The sequence below is a fragment of the Macaca nemestrina genome, chromosome 6 (genome assembly GCF_043159975.1).
Source record: "Macaca nemestrina isolate mMacNem1 chromosome 6, mMacNem.hap1, whole genome shotgun sequence".
NCBI classification, from domain to species: Eukaryota; Metazoa; Chordata; class Mammalia; order Primates; family Cercopithecidae; genus Macaca; species Macaca nemestrina.
The window spans coordinates 180,395,278-180,417,340 of NC_092130.1; the positions used below are offsets into that span (position 1 = coordinate 180,395,278).

The window sequence follows — 22,063 nt, forward strand, 5'->3', positions numbered from 1 at the left end:
GCTTGCAGATGGCCTAATGTGGGACCTTATGATCATGTGAGTTGATACTTAATAAACTCCCCTTTATATATGTATCTATCTATTGCATTAGTTCTGTCCCTCTAGAGAACCCTAATACACTGCCTTTACTCTCAGATGAGTCTTTTGGCTTATTCACTATACCCCACCCCAACAGTTTTAAATTTCTCGAAGAACTTCTGCGTATGAAGGCCGCATGCCACTGTGGACCCCAAGCTGACTCCTGGAGAGTGGAGGTGGGGAGCTGTTAGGGTCGTACCCACTGGTGAAAAGATCCTTTAACAGCACCGACGTGCAAGGACTGGGCCCACTTCTCAACCTGCCACCCCCAGGGCCTAGCAGACGGCGCAGTGACCAGAACCTGCCTATGCCTCGGCCTTGGTGATCCTCCTCCTGAATCTGCACCTGGGTCGCTGGCACCTTCCCAGCTTCTTCTGGAGATGCAGTTACACCATAAGGTCCTCATAGCATAAATCAGGCTTAAAGTTGAGTAATCATGTGAGTAATCTTCAGTAAAATTAAAAGCACTTGGAAGAGATACTTAGAATCAAAACAAGAAAATTCTAAAAAATATTTTAATACTTAAAAAGTTCTAAAACAAAATGTAACATGTTCTTTTGAAAGTGAATTTCACATGCAAAGCATTAATGATATTTATTTTAGTGTGAGATAAAAGCAAAACATAATATTCTGAGAGACCAGTAACTGACCCATTTATTTTATATTCTATTAATGTGAATCCTCGTTAGAGATGTGATAACGTTATTGCACAAACAAAACCATGGGCAGAAACATCTCAGCAATGCAGGGGTGCCCACACTGGGTGACAAGGGACATTTGGCATGCGTTTGCCTGGAACACTCAGAGTCTGCACTTTTCCTGCAAATGGGACCATGTCTGATGATTTATTATGAAAGAATACTTTAACGACCCTTTTTTTCTCAGTTGGTATAATATAGAAATAGACTTTTCTTATCCATTAAATAGTCTTGAAAACATTTTTGCATTAAATCAAATGAGCTGATATCAGAAAGCAACTGCCACCTTCCACCTGGAGTAATGTGTGCATTTTTAATGCTATGATTATATGCTTCTTTAGGATGACAAAGTTTCTCTTCTGGCTTCTATAACACCTGCATTAATCTTCATTTTTTGCTATTAAACAAAGCTTGTTGGCATTACGCATCCCATCCACTGCAAGTGGGCTGGGAACAAACACATTTCGATGGTTCTTCACAAGGAGACAAACCATCTGAAGTATCTTTTACAAACAGTGAAAATGACAAAATGTTTGTCTCTCAGTATGCATTTTAAAACAACATAAATAAAACATACTTCTTTTAACAAAGCCTGGCCTTGGTGGCTTTCTAGCTTGCAGTCTAAGCAATGTTTGCAGAAGGGATTCCCTGGGAGACGGCCATGTGGGGCCACCTGACTTACTGGCTGTGTGTTCTCCATGGGAAAAGCACAGATGGGGAAGCCCAGGATCAGTCGTAAGCCGCAAGCTTCTTTCGTTCTTCAAACTGCTTGTCCACTGCCAGAGACAGGGCCTGGAGGAACCCCTCTATGGTGACGGTGGGGGCCTGGAAGGTACACGGTCATCGCTGGAAGGGCTCAACTCACCGTTAGTGGGGCCACCTGGCATCCACAGCCCCTGCCGCCACCCACAGTGCAGACAGCGCAGAAGGGGGTTGCAGCTGATGGGCTGAGCAGTGAGTGCGCACCACACACATCCAGGGCGCAGATGAACCATGCCCTTTACTTCAGAAAAGGCGAACAAGGTGGCTACGTGACCCTCCCCCCGTCCTACAGGTCAGAAACAGCCGTGGGGGTGGGCAGGGGGGCACCAAGGCAGCCACCCACACACTGAGAAGGATGAGAAGCTGTTGGGAGCAGACCCTGGAGTCCTTTCCAAAGGACCCACCCTATGTCCCGGGCTAATAACCAGAGAATTCCCATGGTCCCGGTGCCCAGAGCTGTCACCTCCCTGCCTCAAAAGGCTCCCACTCATGGTCCATGGCCACTGTCACCTCTGTGCTGAGCACTGTGTCCAGCTCAGAGGCTGCTACTGACCAGAGCCTGGGTCACTTCTGATTTGAAAGGAACCATTCCAAGATGGGGGTTTTCTCTTCTCAGATGTAAGTGTATCTGCTCTGCCAGACACTGAGTCCTTACCCCAACCAGCTGCTGGGCACAGTGCAGGAGAGGGGTGAGTGCCCCGGGCCGAAGCGTCTGCAACGGGCCCAGCACCCAGTGGGTGAAGCTGTGGCTCCAGGTCCTGCTCTGTGTGGGCTGAGCCCAGACTGCAAGAGCACAAACCTCTGGCGAGGCCAGCGAGGACCCCGGCCACGAGCTCAGCACACCACAGAGGCAGACGTGCACGTGTGTGCATGCATGCGTGTGAGCAGAGGCACGTGGCACAGCCGCCTCTCCCAAAGGACTTGACAGCCCCAGTGTTTCGGTGCCAAGGTCAGCTCCTCCTCTTGCCCCAGGACCCTGTGGTTTGGAAACTGAGATAAAATAAGGCTGATACCCCAGGGCTACTAAGTGGAGTTTCCAGCGAGGCTGAGACCTGTGGACAGGGTGGGTGCTGGAGGACCGCAGTGGAGACTCACCTGGACGTACAGCGCGTGAGCCAGAAAGGGGAGTTTTCTCAGGACCCGGCCGCTGAGGCCTTTGCTCTTCCTGTGTCAAGAAAACCCAGTTCAGAGACAGCAATTTACGCAATCACATGTTTCAGGACTAATTTTCCTCATTGGCTAAGGCATCCCTGGGAACACAAGCCAAAGCGCCCCAGGCACACCCTGGGGCTCACAGGGCACTTCCTGCCCCTCACTGGTCTCCTCAGCCTTGTCCTGTGAACATCCCTTTGCCGGTCTCTCCCCGTCCTCAGCTCCTGCTCGGGAGGCAGTGTCCTCGCTGCTCTGAAGCACACCCAAGGCGCACCTCTGTGCCCTGGCCCAGGGCCAGCGTCCTCGCGCTCAGGGAATGTATCACCTGCCTGGGAGCACCAGGCGTAGGGCAGGACGCAGCGGGCACATGGTCAGGAGGCACAGATTCCCCAAATAATGGGTGGATTCACATCTTCAGTTTTTGTAGAAGTCTCTGAACTGTTCTTCGTTCTCATCTTAACTGATTTAAATCTCTTCAACGGATAATCCAAATCCTTAAAAAATACTGCATTCTTCATGTTATCCCTTATTTAAAGCCTTCCACACTATTGCCAACTTCAAAATAAAATTAAAACTCTGGCCAGAAACCCAAGGCTCTGTCTACTCCACCCCCCGCCTCTCCGGCACCTCCCTAGCCTTTGCACTGCAACCCACTAGGAGGTTACCTGAACACACTGCTCCAGCAGCCTTCCTGATTTCTCTCCTGTTGGAACCAAACTCTATCCTTCAAGGCACCATATCATTTTCCCCATCTTCCCTTCCACCCTCTCCGGACCCCCAAAGCCATTTCCTTTCTGTGGACTCTGCGAATCCTTGGAAGTGCTGTCAGCCGTAGGGTCGCAGGCTTCCAGTGCATGAGCCAGCGCCCTCCGGGCTCACGGGTTACACGTTTGGAAGGAGGTGGCTGTGCTGAGTGTTTCTACTCACATGCGTGCACGCGTGCGCACACATACACGCACGTTCACACCTGTACTGGGTGTTGAGAGTTCACACCCAGAGCCCTCCCTGGTCTCCTCAAAGGAAACAATGACTCCCTATTTAATATCACAAATGGATTTGTCCTGATTACAAAAATGAGGTCAATTTGCACCTTGAAATTTCATTCAAAAGAAGGCTCAATTTTGACACGTTGTTTTCAATGAAGCCGATCATCTCCAGTTCTCGGAGGGTCAGCAGCTGCTGGCGAGGGTATATGATCTGACACTGGGGAGACAGAGGCACAGGCGGTTAGCAGAGTCCACAGAGGCCTGGGCGTAGGCACGTCGGCAAGAGGGACAGCACCTGCAGGTAAAGTGTCAACCATGTCACGTCTCACAGAAATCCAGACAGTGATGACTCAAGATGCACAGCTGCAATAGTGAACAAGCTTGCTCTCTCATGCCCCTCAGCGTACACATTCTGCTTTTTCAAACAAATACAAATAACGGAACATGCCTCAGAAACCAGTAGCAACACAGCCTCCTCTGTGTTTCGGGCCAAAACGTTTCCTCCCTGTGTGTCAGGAAGGGAAGGGACCTGGAGGCACTCAGTCCACTCTGTCACCTTCGGAGACGTCAGAGCCCACAGTGGGCAGAGCTGGGATTCAGAGCCAGGACTTCCACTGACTTCCAAAGCAGGGTTCTAGTTTGTCTGTTTTAAGGGTGAGGCTTGTTTGGCGGCACGACACAGTGTCTGACTGACCGAGGAGCTGGGCACCAGAAGTTCACCTCAGAGATCAGTTTTCCTGGAAGTCATGCTTTTCCAAGTAGCCTTGCCAACAGTCAGGTGGGCACACTGACTTACTATGACTGAATTCCAATATGAACCGTTCTGACTCAGGAACCAGGAGAAGGAAGAAAACAGCATCGTCTGAACATTTTGGAGGTTTGTTGAGGGGTGTAAGCAAAATGAAGACACACTGTCTGTGCTTGGAGTGCTTGGGCCTCCCCTCGACACCTCTCCAGGCCCTGCTGGCCTCAACAGTGCAGGGTCCCCACTTCCATGCCCACAGCTTTCGAGACCAGATCAATATCCACCGTGACATCTGCATATCTGAATTTCGTATAAACTGCCTAAAATAAGAAACTACCCCATCACTGGGCGCGGTGGCTCCCACCTGTAACCTCAGCACTTTGGGAGGCTGAGGCAGGCGAATCACTTGAGGTCAGGAGTTTGAGACCGGCCAGGCCAACACGGTGAAACTCTGTCTCTACTAAAAATACAAAAATTAGCCGGGTGTGGTTGCTTGCACCTGTAATCCCAGGTACTCACGAAGCTGAGGCAGGAGAATTGCTTGAACTCAGGAGGGGGAGGTTGCAGTGAGCCAAGATCGCACCACTGCACTCCAGCTCTAGGCAAGAGTGAGACTCTGTCTCAAAACAAACAAACAAAAAACCAACAGAAAAACCCTACCTCTGTCCTACACTGTCCCAGAAAAAGTCCATCCTTCTTAGCTAAAACTTTAAACATCCCCTAGATTCACAGCACAAGTGTATGAGTGTATAAATGTCACATTGCGAGGCTGGAACCCACACTGAAGGTGTGTGAGGACCCCCAACACACACAACTTCCTCACAGGATCTGCTATCACGTGGGCTCCTTGGCAGCAAAACTGCTGTAAAATCAGTCTTCAGATCACTGGTGTTCTCCAGCCAAAGCTCCACAGAGCTCTGTCTCCTTTCCCCAACCCCTGAGAAAACCATGCCTGTGCTGACCTGGGCAGGCCCCGTGGGTCCATGGCTGAGACCAGTTCCCAGTCCAAGCAGGCAGTGCCGTCCTTGTTAAGGCCCCTGCTCTGTGGTACCCACAAGTGAAAACAACGGCATTAAACTCATCACTGTTTAAATCCCCATTCACTGGTTTGCTTGGTTACTGTCCAACTCCCCTAAACGAAGGGTCCAAGTACGCTCCCACAGGATGATTTGTCTGGGACAGGCCTGTTCCCACAGGGGCTAGAGCAGCAGAAACACAAGCACGGGGCAGTTCCCTGTTAGCCTGACTCACACACACCACACGCATCACTGTGCCCATGGCAAAAGTGTTCCAGACTCACACTCACCACATGCACCACGGTGCCCCTGGTGACAGCATCCCTGTCTCACACTCCCCGCACGCGTCATTGTGCCCAGGGCGATGGTGTCCGACTCACACACACCGCACGCGCCACTGTGCCCAGGGCGACGGCGTTCCTGACTCACACCACACGCGCCACTGTGCCCAGGGTGACGGCTTCCCTGACTCACACACACTCCCCGCACGCGCCGCTGTGCCCAGGGCGACGGCTTCCCTGACTCACACACACTCCCCGCACGCGCCGCTGTGCCCAGGGCGACAGTGTCCGACTCACACACACTGCATGTGCCACCGTGCCCATGGCGATGGCTTCCCTGACTCACACACACTCCCTGCACATGTCACTGTGCCCATGGCAACAGCTTCCCTGTGCCCGTGGGGACGGCGTCCCTGACTCACACACACTCCCCGCACGCGCCGCTGTGCCCAGGGTGATGGCGTCCCTGACTCACACACACCGCTCACATCACTGTGCCTGTGGGGACGGCGTCCCTGGCTCTCACACACTCCCCGCATACGTCACTGTGCCAGGGTGATGGCGTTCCTGACTCACACACACCGCTCACATCACTGTGCCCATGGGAACGGCGTCCCTGGCTCACACACACTCCCCGCACGCGTCACTGTGCCAGGGTGATGGCGTTCCTATCATCACAACAGGCGACTCAAGAACATGACATCACATGGACCCTGTGACCACAACTGCCAGTTCGTACTATGCCCTTACTTGCTCTTTCAGGTAAGGATCCAGGCCCGCAAGAGGCAGGGCATTGGAAAAGCCCAGAGTAAGCTGAGAACCAGGATTTGTGCAGCCAGCCTGGTGAGCACAGCCGGTCACTGATGTGCCCCACATTGATTGGTACCTCAAATAATGAACAATGATGACTGTATTGTGCCAAAAGAACAAAAATATTGAGTCGGTGGCCCCAGTTTCAACTATCAGCTCAACCTGTCACATACAAAACTAGTTTTCAATTTAAGAAGGGAGTTAATGCGTATGTTGAAATCCTCCATACTGGAACAAGCTTATTTTAAGCTATCTTAATTAAGAACACATAAGAAATCCATTTGTATCAACAGGAAAAAAAAGATAAACGTACCTTCATCAGCTCTTCCAAACAAGAGAGGTAGATTTTGAAGATGGCTGCTGCAGAGGGCGGCCCAATGTACTGCTTAATGTCAGCCCTGTCCACGAAGGCCACGTCGATCTTCTCGGTGATGTTGGAAGTGGTCAGAATCACGACATTGGAATGCCTGTTGTGGCCGAGAAGCAAGCACCACGGTCATCATGGCTGTCGGCGACCCAATTCTATCCTATCTGGCAAGGGGGTTGGCAGGACGATGATCAGCAGGCTGCCAACAGGAAGGAAAGGGGCCTTGTGCCAACACAGGTCACACAGATGCCCCCAGCCTTTGCTCTTGCTGCCACTTGGCCTTCTGGGAATTCTCCTACAGCCCCACTCGGCTCATTCCCTCACTGCCTTCAACCTTGGCAAAGATCTCACTTTTGCACAGTGTTCCTGACTACGCCACCTACTGTAGGCTCTGGTGCCCACTATCCACCTGGGCATGGCCATTCATCATCCCTGGACACACCGTAGAGCTGAGTTACTTCCCGTGTTTATGATCTGCTTTCCCCTCTAGTGTCGAAACTCCACAGAAACAGCCCATTGTCTGGTCTCAAGGGCCCAGCATGAGCCAGCACAGAGCAGGCACAAGGTGTCCCCAGGGAACATACTGTACAGGCCCGGTGGGGCTTGGCTGCATGTGTGGCAGTGCTGCCCTTGCTGCCTGGGGAAGGTTAGCTTTACCTAGACCCTGGACAAGGGAGGGCAGGCCCTGTGCCTGTGAGCCAGGGTGAGTTAATCAGAGGCAGGGCAGGGAGCATATGGATCCCCGGTAGAGACAACAAGGTACAGAGGCCGGGTGGGCTCACAGCTGCTCAGTCCAGCACCAGGAGGGTGCGGCTGCAGGAAGGGCCAGAGGGAGGCCTAGGCCTGGCGATCACGACCCAGGGGCTGACAATCCAGAGACGCAGGAGTAGACAGGACTGGCAGGGGAAAGGAAGAGTCCTCTAGAGAGGGGCTGGAACCAGGAGCACGAGGGAGTGAAGGCAAGAGAGGCAAGGGTGTCTCCTTGTTTCCTCCTGAGCCACACGTCCTTGTGACTGACAGGGAAGTCACGGTGACCTCCATCCTCTGGTTGAGTGGTAGGTGCACAGTGAGGCCGTCAGTGTCACACAGAATCCCAGGAAGTGAGGGATTTGGGGCCCAATGAGCAGTGTGGGAGTGTGCCTGACATCCTGGGCATCTAAGCCGTGATGTCTGGTCACAGGTGGATGTGCAGGTCTGGGATTCCCCCCACAGAACCCTGAGCTACGCTGAAGGGGCACACACCAGGAACACACACATGCCAGGAGAGAAGGCCTCAGCCAAGCTGTGTAGACTCCTCCCTGCGGAGAGATGCCAGCAGCATAAACCAGGGAGACAGGAGAATGGAGGCCAGGGAGGGAGGCACAAAGAGACTCAGGGAAGGGGCCATCAGGGCATCAGCGCTGTGCAGAGTTCCAGAAAGAGAAACGTGAGCACGCGTGTGAATGCGGGGCTGCGGGGCTGCGGTGGGGGTAGGAGCCAGATTGCAGCAGACTGAGGGACAAGGCGGGTAGGGAAGGAAGTGGACACAAGGAGAAGGAAGTCAGAGGCAGGGAAGGCCCCCCTCCAGGACCTGCACACTCCTGCAGCTGACCCCAAGACGAGCGCTTCTCAGGAAGCCAGATACGTTCTCTGTGGTGAGACAGTGGTCATGGCCTGGACAGAATGTTCCTCTGCACAGTTCAGTTTGCTGTCACCCCACACTCAACAATCCAGCTTCTGAGAATGCCCAGGACTCCCCAGGCACCGAGGGCAGAAAGAGCACTTCGGAGAAGGAGCCTGAGTCCTGGCTGAGCACCGCACAGGCACAGACAGGCTCTGGCTCGCCCATCGCTTCCTTGGGCATTTGGCCAGCAGCTGTCCCTCCTTAAGCTTGATCAACTTGGGCTACACTGACAACAGGCCCTGGTCCTGTGAGGCTGGACCGTGGAGATGTGGACCATCCGCCCATGAAGCTTTCTGTCCTGGGCCAGCAGGGCGAGCAGGGGACAGCCATTCATCTACGAGCTGCACCAGTTGGTGCAGACACTGGGTGGGATAGGAGAGAAGTGGGTGGTATAAGGCCTGAATGTAGCAGTTCTTCATTTCATGCTTTTCTGTGCTACATAAAATTCTTAGCATGCCTGAGTTTTCTTTTACATTTTTTTTTTTTTTTGAGACGGAGTCTTGCTCTGTTGCCCGGGCTGGAGTGCAGTGGTGCTATCTCGGCTCACTGCAAGTTCTGCCTCCTGGGTTCACACCATTCTCCTGCCTCAGCCTCCCAAGTAGCTGGGACTATAGACACCTGCCACCACGCCCGGCTGATTTTTTTTGTTTTCACTAGAGACGGGGTTTCACCAGGATGGTCTCGATCTCCTGACCTCGTGATCTGCCCGCCTCGGCCTCCCAAAGTGCTGGGATTACAGGCGTGAGCCACCATGCCCAGCCTTCTTTTACATTTTTAATAAACTAAAAACAATTCCTTTAAAAAGCATTTACGATATGCTGCCTCCAATGTGGAAAAGGAGTCAATACTCAATGCCAAATGCACTTTTAGGTAAAAGAACTGGGGGCTAAGATCTAGAGTTGTACAAGTATCACGCATTTCTTTGCAACAAACTTATCATCACTTCTCAGGGAAAATCGCTGCATGTCCTGGTTACCTTTTAATCTGATCAATTTGGGTCAAGACGGCATTGACCACGCGGATGGCATCTGATGGCTCAGTGCCCGCCCTGCAGGCATTTCGGGCAGCTGTGAGACTCTCCACCTGTTGGGAGGGAGCAATGGGGTCAAAAGGGACAGGGCCTGGCACCTCACAGGCAGCTATGGGGATACGTCCCCCTGAGCACGTGAAAAAGTTGAATGAATGGGTGTTCCCATGCCTAGCCTGCAGATGCTGCGGGAAGGTGGAAAGGCACACAATGCAGGGAGGGCTAGAGGGCGGACCGGCCGTAGGAGGGCAAAGCCAGGAGCATCAGCAACAGGCTGTGTCCCCACAACAGCAAAAGGCGATTGTCATGAATGTCCTTATCTGGAAATGCCTACCTCATCAATCAGCACAAACACCAGAGCGTCTTTATCATCAATCAAATCCTGAATCTTCTGAAACATCTTGGTTACCAGCTTGCCACTCTGGAACCCAAATACCCTTTTAGTGTCAACGTGCAGGGACCACACCGCCAGGTGCACAGGGGGACCCTGACGTGGCCTGCTGCCCTGGTTGTCCCCACAAGCCCACTGTCTCCTGACGGCCCCTCAGAAAGCTCCCTAAATCAGAGAAGCCAGGGCAGCATGCGAGGAGGCCAGCCTAATACTCTTGCCCTCTGCTTTGAATGCCAGGGTGCTGAGACCTGAGACCATACCTGCCCTGCCCAGGGCGGCACAGTGAGGGTGACCTGTACCTCTGCTTTACCTGTATGTCCTCTCTGATGAGGAAAAGAGACAGACCACAGATGCAAACAGGCTGGGATGCATTCCTCACAGGCTCTCCTGTGCCCTGTGTGCCTGGTCCCACCTCACCTCACCAGAGGGATGTGCGGATGCCAGGTGACTTGGGCACAGCTCCTCAGACATAAGAATCACCTGTGACATCACCTTGTCTGACCCCCTCAGCTCACAGCGCTAGGGCGCATGAGCACCGAGGACATGTGTGGCAGGGCTGCAGTCCCCTGAGTACCAGTCCTGCCCTCCTGAAAGTCCATCAAATGCCCTATCCCACCCAGTCGGAGGTCTGGGGAGAACCAAGGGAGGGTCCCCGGGCGGCCCAGCTCCGGAACCTTCTCTGATCACAGTCAGCCCTGATCCTCACACACCTTTCCCACCCAGTTCTCTCCTGAAGCTTCTGGAGGAGGATTTGCCTAATATACAAGACATTTTTTCAGCTACACAATCCAGATAATTAGAATATTTAACTTACTTCCGAAAACCACTTAGAAAAGAGGCTGTGGCTGTTTATTTCAATTAATTGGCCATACCGGTACCTGAGACAGAAAAAAGGAGTTGAGAGAATTACTAATCGGTCCTGTGGATCCTCAGCGACAGCTATTCATGCATTTTGAATGCAACATCTCGAGTGTCCAGCATTGGGGGAACTACAGCTACTGACAAAGAAACGAGGAATCCAGCCCTCTGTGTATTAGATAATTATGAAAAAGTCTAACAAGATTCAATCAGTAGTTCTAGACTGTACCAATTAAGTTAAAGAGTAAAAATTCCTATTTTAAATCTATTTACAAATTATATTTCTATATTTAAAAATACTAGCAGTACTAATATAACATAGAAAACAAAACAGAAGCATCAAGAGCTTTTGGCAGAAGCTGAGCATTTTTCCCTCCATCCACAGAACCCTAAAGAGCACGATAATCTGCCTTCCAGCACAGACCCCAGAGCCCAGGAATGCTCAGGTGGTCCAAAGTTAACGTTAACACACACAGACGGACTGGAACCCAGAACACTCCGCTATCCGTTCAGAAGCCTGCAGACAGATCTGGGCGCGCTTAGCTGCTGACTAAATCACCAGAGAACAAGACTGAGGCCAGAGAAAAGCCGACTTCCAAGTCCTCTTTTCAGTTTCCTCCACATCAAAAGTCCACAAAAGAAAAAGAATTACATTCAAAAAGCATCACTGGCATTCCACGTAAAAAAGAGAGAGACCATTTACTGATACTGTTTATAAAACAGTGAAGGGATACAGACAATCTAACAAAACAAAAACTAGGTTGAACATTAAACAATTAATTATATAACATTTGGTTCTTTAATAGAGTGAGGAACAAAGGCTTGCTAAGACTTCTTTTTGTCATTTCTAAGTCATAAAACCAAAGCATATTTCCAGATCTTTCTACTGGAAGAAGTTATATTCCAAATAATAACATTTTCCTTCTCTTGTGTTTCCCTCTCTGCCCCTAGAGATCTTTTTTGGTTATTCTTTGGAGGCAGGGTCTCACTCTCGTCACCCAGGCTCACCACAGCCTGGACCTAGTGGGCTAAGGTGATCCTCCCACCTCAGCCTCATGAGCAGCTGGGACCACAGGCATGTGCTACCACGCCCAGCTAATTTTTTGTACTTTTTTGTAGGGATAGGGTTTCTCCATGTTGTCCAGGCTGGTCTCAAACTCCTGGTTGCAAGCGATTCATCTGCCTCCGCCTCCCAAAGTGCTGGGATTACACGCGTGAGCCGCCATGCTGGCATGCCCCTAGAGATCTTGAAAACACACATGTATTTCAGTATGTCAAAGCAAAGGGCAAGTTGCTAAACATAACCTAAGGGGTCAAAATAAAGCAACTTCCCTATGTAAAAACATTTACAAGACATTTTTGAAGAACTAAAATTATGTATATGAAATTAAACCTCACAGGATTTCCTCTAGTCATACTGGAGTAACAGGAAGCAGATTTACCATCTAATCTTAAATAAGAAAACCTCATTTCAGGCAAAATGGATGAAACACCATCTGGTAAGGTTGCTGGACACAGGCAGTGAGGGCTGGGACTCCTGAGTCGGAAGACCAGGGACACACTACAAATGCCCTGTCTGCCGGGAGGTGTCTTCCAACGACAGGCACAGGAGGGAACCCAAGTGGAGTATGGCCACTTGCTGAGTCAAGGAGACAGAGAATGGAGTTCAGGGAGTCTGAGGTGACTGAAGGCTGCAAACAGAATTCCAGAGGGGAAGGAAACATGAAGAAATACCTCAGAAGGAGTGCCCAGGAATCCTCATGGCACCCCCGGTGTCCTGGATGAATACTCAAGTGCGTATAAGCCGGGGACATTCCATGCAGCTACGTAAAGGGTGCCTACGATCTGTGAGCTGAAGGGCTCCTGGACCTCACGCAGGCTGGGAGGAGTGCATCCCAACCGCTGGGGTGGAGAGCGCTCACCGATCCTTCAGAACACTCAGTGTAGACCCCAGAGGACCACAATTTAGTGTTAACACTAAACCTAAACTCCTCCCAATGAAAGCTTAAAAAAACCAAACCTCAAAGGATCACACCAAATCACAGGTAATGGAAAGGCCTAACGGAACAAAACTCAACACTCACTAAAGAAAACACAATCCACACACTTCAAACCACAATGTTCAACATTAATCCAACACTACCTAACATGCCAACAAAGCAAAACCATGTGACCCATAACGAGAAGAAAAACCAGTCAATAGAAACAGAATCAGAAATGACAATCATGATGGAATTAGCAGACAGAACATTTAAACGGCTATTATAAAGTTGTTCAAGATGTGAACAAGAACATAACGAAAGAAAAGTATAAAAAGAATCAGAACATTCAAAGCAGAAAAATACACTATCAGACATAAAAACTTCACTGAATGGAATTAAAAGCAGATTAGACGATGTAGAAAATCAGTCAACTTGAAAATACAGCAACAGAAACTTTAGAATAAAACAGATATTTCTAAAGAACTGAAAAAAACAAAAAAGCACATGAGTGGCCTGTGGAACAACATCAGTCTAACATGAAAATAGACAGAGTCCCAGATAAAGGGGAGGGGCAAGGAAATTCAGTGAGGAAATAGTGACCAGATATTTTCCAAGTATGACGAAAACCGTAAGCCCCAAACAGAACTCAAAAGGAAAAGACAAATCCATAATTAGAGACTTAACATTCTTCTCTCAGTAATGGACAAAATGAGTGAACAGAAAATCAGCAAAGCTACCAAGTATCCTGACCTGAAATCTGCAGAACACTCCATCCAGCAAGCGGAGAAAGTAGAGTCTTCTGAAGTGCAATTCACCAGCAATATTTTATGCTGGCAATAAAATAAGTCTCAAATCTTAAAAGACTGAAATCATAACTCAAAACTATGCTGAATACAGAGGAATCAAGTGACTTACAGTGAAGGAGAGAAGGAATCTATTACTTGTGTAAAATGACTTAGGAAGAAAACAACCTCCTGTTATAAATCCCATTCCCACGGCTCTCCTCTCACAAATTACCAGGTTACCTGCTTGAAAGTCTAATCGTCAGTTTCTGGGCCAGCGCTTTACAGAGGGATGTCTTTCCAGTGCCAGGAGGGCCTGTGACAAAGGTCAGAGCAAATATGTTTTTAGTCAGTGCTGCAACAAATTTCTTAAAACAACAGTAACTTCCATTTTCCATAAAATATAAGGAATACAGTTAAAAGCTATTGATGTGATACTACAATGAAGTCTGCTTAGAAGCTTAAATGCTGTGAAATATTACCAATACACTTACGTCTCCCCCTCTTTCTTACTAATTTGTACTAAATTAGTCTCAGCCTCTATCACCTCCCCACCCCCAGCACTCGCCTGCAGTCCCGCTTAGCACTGGGAGGGAGCATTGCATTTTCTAGCCTACATCTTTGCTGACACCTGTCCTTGTCCCCACATTTCCTCTATGAAAGCCACTCATCAAGGAACCTTTCAGAGGCCAAACACACCTTTCTTGATAAATGGAGGTGGAAGGTCCTACCCTCCTCAGGCACTGACATGTGTTGTTCCTGCTGCCCCCAGAACCACCCTCTTTCCTAAGACGATTCTCAGTGGGCTAGTACCCCACACTAAATTCGAAGAGTGGCAGAGGCCAGTGCTCTTCTTGCACGCCTGCCTGCCAAGCGTCCCCTAGCACGATGCCTCCCAGAAGCTGTGAGGTGACCAATAGGAAAAAAGGAAAGCATCTAACAGAAAATGGAGACATGCAACTCTCACTTTCTGCAAGCATTTTCAAGGATTAAAGAGGAAATATGTAACTGGTTCCAAACAGAAACAACTTATTCACTAATTAAAACACCCGCTGCTTACTCTGATCGTGCTGTGAGGACAGTATGTGGGGCATATCTGCTATCTAAAAAAACATTGTGTTTTAAGGGCATGTCGTCACGCAATCTTAACTGAAGTTAAGTACTCTTCAAGTTTCTATTTAACACTTTGCTACAGTTTCATACTCTTGAGTCCACTCAATTCCTGTGTCCCCATTCTACCCAGTGATATTGAAAACAAAACAAAACAAAACAACAAATCATCAATATTTTCTCCTGAGAAGAACCAGACAGAATTTCTTTAAAATATGGCCTTTTCAGTTTACTCCTCACAAAGTAAAGCTGAGTACTACAAAGAAATATAAGGAAGTTTCCATCCTAAAGAAGAGTTACAATCAGCTGGGAAACAAGGCAGAATTCTATCTATTTATTTATTTATTTTTTGAGACAGAGTCTTGCTCTGTCGCCCAGGCTGGAGTACAGTGGTGTGATCTTGGCTCACTGCAAGCTCCGCCTCCTGGGTTCACGCCATTCTCCTGCCTCAGCCTCCCAAGTAGCTGGGACTACAGGCGCCCACCACCTGGCCCGGCTAATTTTTTTTTGTATTTTTAGTAGAGATGAGATTTCACCATGTTAGCCAGGATGGTCTCGATCTCCTGACCTTGTGATCCGCCTGCCTCGGCATCCCAAAGTGCTGAGCCACTGCGCCTGGCCTACAACGAGCGAGCCACTGCGCCTGGCCTAAAACGGAGAATTCTAAAGAGTTACAATCAGCCGGGAAACAGGCAGAATTCTAAAGAATTACAATCAGCTGGGGAAACAAGGCAGAATTTTTGGAAAAGTTTAATAACACAATAGTCCCCCCTTATCCAAGATTTTACTTTCCAAGGTTTCAGTTACCTGCAGTCACCCACGGTCCAAAAATATTATATGGAACACTCTAAAAATAAACAATTCACAAGTTTAAAATAACTTTTGTAAGTTATTATAACTGTTCCCTTTTCCTATTGGTTATTATTGTTAATCTCTTACTGTGCCTAATTTATAAGTTAAGGTTTATCATGGGAAAGTCTGTATAGGAAAAAACAGTCTACAGAGTTCAGTACTATCCACATTTGGGGCATCTGAGGATGTCTTGGAATGCGGCACCCCACAGGAAGACTTGATGAAGTACGAAGTAATAAGTACCCCAAGGAACGGGAGCAGTGGCTCACGCCTGTAACCCCAGCACTTTGGGAGGCTGAGGCGGGTGGATCACCTGAGGTCAGGAGTTTGAGACCAGCCTGGTCAACACGGCGAAACCCCATCTCTACTAAAAATACAAAACTTAGCCGGGTGTGGTGGCGCATGCCTGTAATCCCAGCTACTCAGGAGGCTGAGGCAGGAGAGTTGCTGGAACCTTGGAGGAACCTGGGAAGTGGAGGTTGTAGTGAGCTGAGATCGCCACTGCACTCCAGCCTAGATGACAGCGAGACTCCGTCTCAAAAACAATAAAAAATAAATGTCCAAGTGTCATGAGCTGGATCTGCTTCACAGAGAGGGGACATTCTAGGACAGCTGTGGCTCCTTCAGAAAACAAAAAGCTGGAACTCCTTGCAGAAGAACAAAGGTAAAAGTAAAGGCTGAATTTCACGCCACTTATCTGGTCAAATAAAAGCCTGCATGCTTTACCATGGAGCAGCACCACCCGGTTCCAGGTGATGAGGTTGCTGTTGACGTTCTTGTCTGAAAACAGTAGAGTTGTCATCACATAATCAAGAAGCTGATAGAAGAAAAAGAACTAGATAAAGGTACCAACAAGGCAAAGGTCCCCAAGAAATATGACCCCCCAGGGCTTGATCCTACATGAGAAGAGGGAGCAAAGGAAGCAAGGCCGCCTCCTGAGAGATCATCACCTCCAAACGCTTTCATTTCAGAAGAGAAGGTGCTTCAAAAAGGGAAAAGGAAAAACACTGGCTATTACTTTTATAAGAAGAGAAACAAAATGATCACTTTTATTTAAAGTGCCAACATTAAACAAAACCACTAAGGGGTTTGTTTATCAAGTAATGAGTAAGCTCCTTCCTCTAGAATGATACAGCAGTTATTATTCGCAAAATATCAACAGCCACAATGTGGAGAAGCAGCCTGGGACAGCTGCGTGATGGTATTCTATCAAGCTGCCTGTGTGGGAAGGACCCTTCCCGTTGCAGAGGGTGCAGGGGTTAAGACACACTAGCCTTTCCTTTGTGCGGACCAGGTCTCCTCCCATCTCCAGAGGGTTCAATTCTCTAAGTTGCCTTCACATTCTCCCTTTCCCTCTTCTCCCTCAGGGAGCTCCCCAGAGACCAGCTCTACTCTGGAGCAATCCTAGAGGACAGATGTCCAGGACAAGGGCTGCCAGCAGACAGGGGCTCCCAAAAATCCACCTGCATCAAGTTGCTCGGGGGTGCTGGAGAGCAAAACAGTAACGGTTCCTCTTCAAATAACAGGGCATTCTGGGAAAAGGCACAGCAACTTACGTGGGATTTGACTTCCACATCGTACACCAAGCTGTCCCAAAGCCCATGGAATTCAGCTGTGACAGAATTAAACAAAGACCTGATTTCAGGAATGCAATTGCAGCCACCCCAGTCTCCCCTGAGCCTAAGCCTGAGCTTCCCACTGTGCTGCACGGCGTAAGACTACAATTCCGATTACAGGAAAGTATAAATTCTGCAAAGTTTTCTTCAAATTTTAGTTTTTATTAAAATCAAAGATGTAAAATAAATGTCAGTCACATATAACTTTTGGCAGATAATTGGAGTCAAAGAATTACACTTTATGTCTCGTTATCATGTGCAATGGTCTGTTAAAAAAACTTTAAACTTCCCACCCATCTTTATAATATTGTTGTCATTTATTTTACATTTATGTATATCATAATCCCTACAATATGTTTTCATATCATTTTTTTGGTGGTAAACACATTATAAAATTTATGATCATGACCATTTTCAATTGTCTTTTACCCATGCTTCAACACAAGTTCAGACACTAAATCCACCCGTTTCTCCACAGGCTGACTGAACGAAGCCCTGGGCTCGGCCTGCTGGAGCCCATCAGCGACACCTATGGAGAAGCATCAAGCAGATAGCAAGGAGCCACTCAGCAGGAGACCAACCGGGCATGTGAGAAGAGCACATGGGCACTCTCCATTAGCCGTGAACTCTGAGGTACCCGCCCAAAGGAACAGTATGGTCCCACCCTAGAAATCTCTACTTTCCTCTTTTGTGATATACTTTCCATTTCATAAGAGAGAAAACATCCTAAAATCCTACAAAACAAACGGACAAACAGAACCCCCCGGGAACTGACATGGCATGGAGTATGCAGTCCTCTGACCTCGGCCTCCCCCTCATCTTCCATCACACCCTATACCTGCAGGCAGAACCCAGTGATTTGCTGCAATTATGTTTTCTGTCTCCTCCTCCAGATTTTCACTGCTGGGGCCATCTTCATTCAGCTGGAAGATGTGAAGTGCAACAGTGCATGCACTCAAATCGATGGGCTAAAATGAGGGAAAAGCCAAATAAATCCACACACATTTATAATCTCTCACTTAATTCCAACCATACAAATTAGATGTTAAGGTCCACAAATAAAAACTGAATGTATAGTACAATAAAAACTAGTTCTCAGATTAGATGAGAAGGCTGTTATTTTATTTCAGATTGAGGATTAGCTCTTCTGAAAGCTAATACCCATCCCTTGCCCTTTGGGCCCTACATTTACCTACAGAATGAAAAAGTGCCCTAAATCCAACCTCTGGGATGTTACCATAGTCTATAGATACACTCACACAGATTGGACCAAAAATGGAGTTTTACCACATAGGGTTTTGTTTGTTTTTTTAATTAACTTATTTTTTGAGACAAGATCTTGCACCCAGGCTGGAGTGCAGTGGCATGATCACAACTCACAGCAACATCAAATTCCTGGACTCAAGTGATCCTCCCACCTCCAGCCTCCTGAGTAGCTGGCACTACAAGTGTGCGCCACCATGCTGGCTAATTTTTAAAAACTCTTTTTAGTGATGGGGTCTTGCTATGATCCCCGGGCCAGTCTCCAATTCCTGGCCTCAAGTGATCCTTCCATCTGTCTCCCATAGTGCTGGGACTACAGGCATGAGCCACCTTGACCGGCCGGCTTCCTAACTGTGTCTTTTTACAGTTGTTATAGCTCAGAGAAATGTTTACACCGGTAGACAGAAATCTATTTCATTCTTTTTAATGGCTGCATCGTACATAGTGTAGATACATGGAATTCATACATTTATTAAGTGATCTTTGGTGGACAGTTAAAATACTTCAAATTGTTGGCTATTATTAATAGCATCTAACAAACATCTGTTCAGAAAGATCTACAAAATTGCAGAATTATCAGCTAAGATAAATTCCTACAGGTGAATCTGCAGTCAGATAGAGAACATTAGAACTTACCCTGGGCAGCCCCGCTGCCCTCCAGTTAGGGTGTCCATCCCTCCACAACAGTGTGGGAAGCTCTTCCTTCCCTCAGACTGGCCAAAACCATGGCAGTATCAGATCTCAGTGTGCACAAAGCTCTGAGCATGCACAAACATGAGTCCTAATGTATGAATGGGGAGGTCCACCTCATGAGCAGAACTTAGTACCAAGCCTGTCCTTCACAGCTGGTTTTTACAGGACAGGAATTGTACTGCTGTGATACGTCTTCCCTAGAAATATGTTTCAGGTTGTTTTTATACTGGTGCCAGAATTGCCCCACACAAAGCTCCTCTAACACATACACATGAACTCCAAGGTGGATGAGGTGGCCATGCATGGGATGAGATGAAGGACTTCTACAAGGCAAGCCCATCTCCTCATCTCTGTGGCCCCCACACCTCCTATGGCCCTAGCACACAGTGAGCACTTCACAAACATTTGCTGACTGTAAGAATGAGACACCCGTACACAGGCCTTACCAGCACAGTCCACCATTCTACAACACTGAATTCTCATTCCTGGTTTCCGATCTGTCCCCTGCTATACTGACAGCACCCTGACATCAGGGCCACTTCCTGCTCCCAGCACCTGGCTCCTGACAGCTAGTGAGAAGAACTTGTCTAGCCACCCAAACCAACAGAGACGTGAACCCGTTTCTGAAAACAAGCTATGAAAACGGCAAGACATTCATGATACAGCCTTTGTATTCAGCTAACTGTTCTTGGCCCAGCAAATTAGTAACTTACCTGTGAGTCTTTAACCTTTAATTCTGTGTCAACAATAGATACAGACTGCACATTTCTGGCCAAAAAAGGTTCATCAAACTCAGTCCATGTGTAATCACCAAACACAATATTATGTCTGTTGAGTAGCTTTCTAACACTCAGGTTTATGTCTTCTTTCTTTGCAGTGCTAAAAAACAAACAAACAAACAAAAAACCACAAAAACAAAAACAACAACAAAAAAAGCACCAAAACACACATAAATGATTTTCATTCAAAAACAAAATGTTAAAATTAAGTGTTTTCAAAAACTCAGACAATACATAAGAAAGTGCAGTAGTTAGGAGGACAGGCTGGAACTGGCCTGCCTGGAGACCAAATCTAGAGCCACCCCTTGCCTATGGGTCCTTTACCAGCTGTGCCCTGAAGAAGCTGTGCCCCAGCTCCCAGTTAGAAAAAGGGGACAACAGTAAGAGTCCTTGCTATGCTGGGCTACTGTGAAGAGTCATTAATACATTCAAAGTGCTTAGGACGATACCTGGCACAAAGTAAGCAGTCAATAATGGTGGCTTTCACTATTACTAAGGAAGTTCCACAGCTGTGGGGTCAGGCCTGGGGTCTGCATTGTAACAAGTCTTCAATAGCTGTGATTCGTGCTGAGAAAATCTAATGCTTTATGCTTGGCATCCAGGGCTTCCCTTGGCCCACCTTGCTGCACTCCTCCTGACACCTCCCCTTTCTACAACAGTGACCTGGTCCTGGATCACAGCTCTGTGCCCCGCTGTGCACTGTTCCAGCTTACTGGGTTGATCAACTGCAGTCACCCTTTAGGTTCTATTTAATGTCTGCCTCCCTCTGACAGGCTCCTCAGAGCCAGGCAGGTGATCTGTGGCCCCTCTGCAATCATCCCAGCACCCTACAAGGCAGCGACCACCATGCATAGATAGTGTGGTTGTGTGCAGGTGTCTATGAACTCTGGGGCAGTTGTGCGTAGGTGTCTGTCCTCTAGGTGCAGCTGTGCTCTGATGTGATTATGCCTAGCGTCTCTGGGCCCAGGGGTGGTTGTACATGGGGTGTCTCCAGGCTGCGGTGACACTGTGTACAGGTGTCTCTGAGCTCTAAGGTGTTTACACAGGGTCACAAGGCTGTGCTGGGGCTTTGTGCAGATGTCTCTGGGCCCTGGTGCAATTATGCTGACGTGTCTCAACTCCAGCACCTAGAAAGTGACCAGTCAACAACTGTTCTATTAAAGGAGAGGTTTCTTCCTCTGCATCCCTCTGAGGCTGGTGGTCTCACTAGACCTCAATCCACCCTCCATGGTCATGAGGAGGGTCTGTGAAGGTCTGGCCCCGCTGCTGAGCTCCCCCAACTCCAGGGAGCAGCACAGCCCATAGGCCCCACCATCCCATGAACTGACTCGGTCACAAATGAGTGGGATTTGCTTTGAACCCTAAAAATTTAACATCAAGTCTGTGAGGAACGGGAACAATTAAAGGGTCTGAGAAATAATGGCTCAAAGAACAACCCAATTTCGGCTGCGACTTTAGAGCTCTCTGTAATGCGCGGCCATCCTATCCTCCAACGTGTGACTCAGGGTCAGATCGGTGCACTGGAGAACAGCCGGGCACGGTCAGGGCCAGGTCCGTGGGCTGAGGTCGGGTCGGGGAGCTGGGATCCTGCGCGCAGGACTCGGGTCGGCAGGGTCAGTGCCCTGGGGTGGGGTTGGGTCATTGCGCTAGGATCGGGTCGGGGCCCGGAGGCCTGCGCGCCGGGGTCCAGTCGGGCCGGGTCAGTTCCCTGGGGTTCAGTCGCAAAGGAGTCAGTGCGCTGGGGTCGGGGCGGGTCAGCGCCCCTGGGTCCGGGCTCGGTGCACGAGCTGGGGTCGGGGCTGGTGGGTGCCCAGAGGGTGTGTCGGGCTGGACCGGCTCACCTGCCACCGCGCTGATGCACCTCCACGTGGACCGTCGGCGACTCGGCCACACAGGGAAGCGCCTGCTTCAGGTCGCCCACGGCCTCGTCCATGGCGCCCCCGAGAGCAGTGGGGACCCGACTGGAGCGTGGCAGCCGCCACCTCACGCCCAGCGTCGCCGCCACAGCCGCCGCCTCAGCCCGCGGGCCCCTCCCTAGCTTCGAATCTGCCGCGCGAGGCGCACCACCCCCTGACCCGGAAGCGCTCGGGCCCGGTAGGCCCACTTCCTGCCGCGGCCCCGCCCCGCCCTGCTTCCGGCGCGGCCCCGCGGG

The 22,063-nt window shown here is 49.2% G+C and overlaps 1 protein-coding gene across 1 annotated transcript; it reads right to left on the minus strand.

Annotated features, from left to right (window-relative positions):
* Positions 1-322: 322 nt before the first annotated feature.
* LOC105464577 (thyroid hormone receptor interactor 13) lies at positions 323-22,056 on the minus strand. Its single transcript, XM_011712586.2, has 13 exons — positions 21,753-22,056; positions 19,846-20,011; positions 18,015-18,144; positions 17,117-17,172; positions 16,287-16,377; positions 13,842-13,914; positions 10,791-10,854; positions 9,920-10,006; positions 9,535-9,641; positions 6,842-6,995; positions 3,781-3,893; positions 2,634-2,703; positions 323-1,601 (listed from the first exon to the last, which is right to left on the minus strand). The coding sequence occupies exons 1-13, from the start codon at positions 21,842-21,844 to the stop codon at positions 1,506-1,508; spliced, it is 1,299 nt and encodes a 432-aa protein (XP_011710888.1). The 5' UTR covers positions 21,845-22,056; the 3' UTR covers positions 323-1,505.
* Positions 22,057-22,063: the final 7 nt, after the last annotated feature.